A 6,000-nucleotide genomic window follows, 5' to 3' on the forward strand; every position below is an offset into this window, starting at 1 on the left:
ACATTCAGCCAAATGCTGCAGAACTCATTGGACGGCGCTTCACAGTACAGATGGACAATGACCCAAAGCATACTGCAAAAGCAACCAAAGAGTTTTTGAAGGGACAGAAGTGGAATGTTATGCAATGGCCAAGTCAATCACCTGACCTGAATCCCATTGAGCATGCATTTCACTTGCTGAAGACAAAACTGAAGGGAAAATGCCCCAAGAACAAGCAGGAACTGAAGACAGTTGCAGTAGAGGCCTGGCAGAGCATCACCAGGGATGAAACCCAGCAACTGGTGATGTCTATGCGTTCCAGACTTCAGGCTGTGATTGACTGCAACAGATTTGCAACCAAGTATTAAAAAGGAAAAGTTTGATGTATGATTATTATTCTGTCCCATTACTTTTGGTCCCTTAACAAGTGGGAGGCACATATGCAAACTGTTGTAATTCCCACACCGTTCACCTGAGTTGGATGTACATACCCTCAAATTAAAGCTGACAGTCTGCAGTTAACGCACATTGTGTTTGTTTCATTCCAAATCCATTGTGGTGGTGTATAGAGCCAAAGATGTTAGAATTGTGCCGATGTCCCAATATTTCTGGACCTGACTGTAGCTAATCAGAATGTCATCGGCTACTTTGTCAAATGCTTTACTGAAGTCAATGCATATCTATTTACAGCATTCCCACAAACTATTAAGGAAGCTATGAATAAAAAAAAAATGAGATTAAGTTAGTCTGGCATGACTTCTTCAAAATTCCCTGCTGACTTCTGGTAACTACCACATTGTTTTTAAGCTACTTATAGATCAGTAACTTGAGGATCTGCTATAAATCTTCTTAGGTATCAATATCCAGGTCCCTAGATCATCCTTTCTCCCCGTTTTGAAAACAGGGACAATAATGGTCATCCTCCAGTTGCTTGGCACTTTACTCATTCTTCAGAATTCCTCATGTTTGCCCAGCCCATCAACCAGATCCTTCACCACACCAGGAGGCAACTAATCTGGCCCTGGATACAACAACTTTTTCAGAGTAAATAGAAACATGGTCAGGGAATACCTATCATTCTTAACTTTAATTTAGCGCCTCCATCCCGTTTTTGACAGCTGTCTGGAAGTACACATACCCTCTTACTGGAGAAGACTGAGTGAAAATAAAGAGCTGAGTAGTTTTTGCCTTTTGTTATCTGTTACCATTTTGTCATCTTCAACAAGCGTCTGGTTGTCCTTGACCTACGACCATTTGGTCAGTGACCGTTCCAAGTTACAATGACACTGAACAAATGGTGGTTATGACTGGTTCTTGGAGTTCCAGACATCCCAATACCCCTGTGGTCACGTGATTGCAATCTGGGTATTTGGCAATCATTCGCACTTACAATCAGTTGCCAAGCGCCCTGCGATCACATGATCGCCAGTTGCAACCTTCCCTGCCGGCTTCCCCAGAAAGTCAATGGGGAAGCTGGCAGGGAAGGTTGCAAGTCGCTGGGGTAAGTCTTCCCCACCCACGCACCCTCCTCCAGCCTCTCTGCACTCGTGCTGCACTGGCCACTTGCAAACTCCTGTGCACCCTCCCTGACCTGTGCTTTTCACATACCCCCTCGCATCCTCCCCAACCCGTGCAGTGCCTCTCATGCACTCCCTCGCTCCCTCCCTGACCCTCCCTCACACACCTTCCTTGACCTTCTCCTGCGCCCCCTCACTCCCTCCTCCACCCGGCAGCAGCCACTTACCTGCCTGCTGGCCTGGGACTTGCAACTTCCTGCTAGCTTCCCCACTGACTTTGTTGTGGAAAGCTGGCAGGAAGTTGCCTACCTAACAACCATGGGATTCAGTTAACGACGCCTGACATTATGCCTTTGCCAAAGCCTAATGTCCAATCTCTCCTGAAGCCCAAGTCACAGAGAGCAGTGCCCAGTGATCAAAGGACAGGAGTGCTCCTATGACAGAAACCTGATGAACTAAAAATTAAGATTGTTAGAAGCAAAAGAAAGGAATATAAAGTTGGCTTGTTTGATCAGGGCTAAAATATGGAATATTTTAATAAAATTCTGGAAACCCTTTATGGACTTTTTGCCAACATTTGGACAGAAATGATAATTTTTGGATTTGTAAATGGATAAGGGGAGGGGCTATGGGAAGAAGTGAACTGTATATGTAATCTCATAAGGGGTGGAGAACTATTAATTTGCCTGTACTTGTTGCAAGGAAGATTGGGAGTCACTTCTTTAAATATTCTTTGTTTCTATCTTTCACTTTTCTTTTCTGCACTATTTCTTTTCTGCACTTTGTATTTCTTTTTTTCTATTTTTTTTCTGATTTCAGTTTGTATTATCTTTTAGCATTGTAAAGTATTTTTTTAAAAAAAGGACAGAAGGAGTCCTAAAAAATCCTAAACATTGTAGTGGAGCTGTTCTAGCTTTCTAATAATGTTGGTTGTCATTTTTTGCACTTTGAGGAAATGCAATAAATTTACACGCCTGTACTGTATTTCCACTCCTATTTCTGATCTTTTAAGAGACAGTTACTTTTCGGCTTAGAGGAGACACTGAACGCAAGAGTCATTTACAAAATTACCCAAAGCACGGTAGCAGCTACAGGAAGGACATCTGGGGCAACAGACAGTAGACAGCACTGCAAAGAGCAGAACAAAGCAGAAGTCTTATTAGCCAGACTTCTTTTTGTATTTGCAGTTGCACAGCATTTCACTTGAGTTCAAGGGCAACATTATCACACGCCTCACTCTTTTAACATGGAGCTTTTAGGGATGTGTCTTAAGACAGGCAGCAGAAAGTTTTCTGCAAATGTGGGAATCAATTCTGGCCAACAGAAATTTGTCTGAGAGTGAAATTTATGACTTTTAATTTCAAGCTGCTGTGGATCCTAATACATATATAAGATGCCACATCTCTTTGTAAGGTTTACTTTTGTATAAATATGTAAAGCTATCAAGCTACTTTTTTTAAAAAAAATCCTTTTAAAATATATTTCTTTGCTGCCATTCAGTAGTCATCTAGATCTCTGCAGCCCATACATCATATTCTTATCTATTCCTTCCAAGTTGCACCTGTTTGACCAAACTGAACGTATCACATCCTGGTAAAAAAAATACAGTCACTCAGCCTGTTTCTTGTAAGACTGTGGTTCCAGGCTCTGGTTCCAACCTGCAGAACATCTGGAAGCTACAAGTACAAGCAGAAGATGGAACTATTAACCATTGTGGCACACTGGCTCTTTGTTATTATTTTTTAATATAAGTATTTGATTGGTATTCTAGCATATATCCGTTGCATCTGTCACACATCTAGAACATGCTGATTGTACAAATTTAATTATGATTTTTTTTTTTAAAAAATCAGGCATATTCCTAATGTTAAGATGCCCGCTTTCTCAGGTAAACATACTCAATCCTGTACATTTCCTCAGTCAGGCCTGCTGCCTACCAATTTAAATTATTCCCAAGTAAGTATGCAAATCCACAACTTCTTAATTTATACAGAATTAGCAAGGAAAAATAATAATCTGCTTAGAGAGAAGCCGTCTCTACATAATGTATACACACACACAATCTCTCACACACAAGTAGCAACTACAGTATAATCTATGTGAATGAATGTTAGGTAAACCCTAGTTTCACCGTTTACATGGGAAAGGAAGTGTGTACTACTGAACGATTATGCTTGAAAGTATTTACATGTATTCCAGTAAAATGGTATAACAAGAACGTTTTAACACATTTGCATATAACAGTTTAATCCATATTAAATTATACTTCTGGTTTTTCTGTTCAAATGTTTAAGCCCAAAGACTTTGAGATATTTATACAGTATGTAAACTTAATGTATGTTCAGATTTTAACTCTCATTCTCTTTAAAGCAATTTTAAAATATTCTGTTCCAAAAATACCAGAAAATCCTTGTCGGTGGAACTGAGTGTAATCCTACACAGACCTGCAAGACACCTTAATAGCCTAAAGATCTCAGATAAACAGAAATCAATGAAATCGAACTGAATCTTTAATCAATTCATCAGGATAACTTGGTTGCTACCTTTTTTTCTGCCAGAGGTTCAACACTTTCCATCATTGCACAAAAGAAAGCAATTTATAAAGCCCATCAGCTAAATGCAGCATTGGAAAGAAATGTGAAGATCTCCCTATCAGTGCTGGAGCAGGGGTATGTGTCAAGTCTACCAGACAAGAGCGGTCCTGAAGGGAAACCGAAAGGACTTCCTGCTCCAGTTCAACCTCCTTGCCGGCTCCCACGCGGTGGTAGAATTTCCCTTCCCTTCACGCGCCCAAGTCCTGCGCAACTCTCTGCGTTAAACTAAGTGGTCACTGAAGAGTAGCCAAGTTTTTAACTCCTAAATCAGACCACGCTAGGATTCTATCGCAGAGCCTATAAATAACTCAGGGAGAAAGGGCAAAAGGAGCGTGAATTAAAGTGGCGAAGGGCCAACGCGCTTGGCGAACGCCGCCGATCTGCCTCCACTGCCCTTCCCAGTTCGTGGCTGCAAATGGCGAGGAAACCGTCGAAGGCTTGGATGGTTAGGAAATGGCCTCGTTGACCTGATTGTCAGGGGAACGGTACTCCGAGATTACTACCACTACGGAACTCAGGGCAAAGCCTCAGGAATAGCCACAGTACCGGAGGCTCAAAAAAGAAAACTGTCAAGTCACGGCTCTAAACTTCTCGCTGCTTTGACGCAAACCGGAGGAGTCTGGAGACGTCCTGCGCGCGCAATGCTCGGAGGAAAGAGCAAGCCCGCTTCCCCGGAGAGGAGCTGCAGCGTCGCTCCTTGGGCTCGCTAGGAGCCACCTGCCACGGGACACCCCCCCCCCCCGGGCTCTTCGGGGAAGCGAGCGAGGGTGGGAGCATCCTCCACGCATGTTTCCAAAGCCATCCACTCACCCTCGTCGCCAGCAGCCCCCAACAAGTTTAAACGAGGATTTCCCTCGTCTCCCCACCTTCCCACCCGCTGGGTGCATCCACGCCACAGCCCTCCGGTTGCGCAGCTGCGGAGTGGCCTTCAGGGACGCCAGGTTGTTCCTTCTCCAAGCCCCTTTCCTTCGCTTTCCCGCGGGACTCAGCCGTCGCTCCCCAGACTGAGGGCCAGCCAGAGCGCAGCGACCTGCCAGGTTGGTTACCTGAAGAAGCTGCTCTGTGCGCGCAGCAGCACAAGGTGGCGACCATCAGAGCCACCCAGCAGGTGGAAAAGGAACCTCGAAGCACCCTCCTCATCCTACAGGAGCCGGCGACAAGGGCGCAGAGGCAACGGGAGCGAAAGGCAGCGGCCGCTTACGACTCTCCAGAGAAACTCCTCCCGCGGGCGCTTCCCAAGCTCTGAGTTACATTCCCCGCTGGGTGAGCTGTGGGGCCGTAGGGCGATGATTGGCGTAGACGTAGGGCCAATCCCGGCTTTTTCCGCCTTTGCTCGGCTCTTGAAGAGCAAGTTGTTGTCGGGAGAAACCAGGCGGCGGACTGGAAAAGCAAGGGGAAAGTGCTGCAAGGCAAGAAATCGAAAGAGAAAGACGCAGGGCGTTCCTGCGACCTTTGCAATAGGTAGTTTTGCAGAAGGAGAGTGCCGCGTGTTTCTTGCAGAAATGATCCTTTCGCGGTGTGTGCTCGTATTTCTGTTTTCAAGAAAGAGTGGACTGTGATTCACGGAAGTTTATGCTACAACTCTGTTCCTCTTTAAGTTGCGGTAACACTCTTTGTGGAAAGGCTAACAACGCATCCGCCCGGAAACTCTTACAAAGGGAGGAGGCATCCATTGAGTTAGTGTTTCTCGACCTCAGCAACGTTTAAGCTGTGTGGACTTCAACTCCCAGAATTCCCCCATGCTGGCCAGGGAATTCTGGGAGTTGAAGTTCACACAGTTTAAAGTTGCTGAGGTTGAGAAATATTGAGTTCAGAGAACCCTGCATAGCCCTGGGGAAAAAACAAACCAAAAGAAGAAAATATATGTAGCACAGGGTTGAACTGTGGAGTCCTTGGGATTCTCTGAGCTT

At 44.9% G+C, this 6,000-nt stretch overlaps 1 protein-coding gene across 1 annotated transcript in view; it reads right to left on the reverse strand.

Moving 5' to 3' along the window:
- The window catches only part of LY75 (lymphocyte antigen 75), a 79,761-nt gene extending 74,358 nt beyond the window's left edge, over positions 1 to 5,403 (reverse strand). Inside the window, exon 1 of the mRNA XM_015891578.3 lies at positions 5,137 to 5,403. Coding sequence (XP_015747064.2) covers positions 5,137 to 5,230 — 94 coding nt within the window. The 5' untranslated portion in view covers positions 5,231 to 5,403. The remainder of the gene's footprint in view (positions 1 to 5,136) is intronic.
- Between the last annotated feature and the right edge of the window lie 597 nt (positions 5,404 to 6,000).

This window comes from Python bivittatus, unplaced genomic scaffold, assembly GCF_059951505.1.
Source record: "Python bivittatus isolate LINGU-HERP-01145 unplaced genomic scaffold, Pbiv_v1 ctg000480_np1212, whole genome shotgun sequence".
NCBI classification, from domain to species: domain Eukaryota; kingdom Metazoa; phylum Chordata; class Lepidosauria; order Squamata; family Pythonidae; genus Python; species Python bivittatus.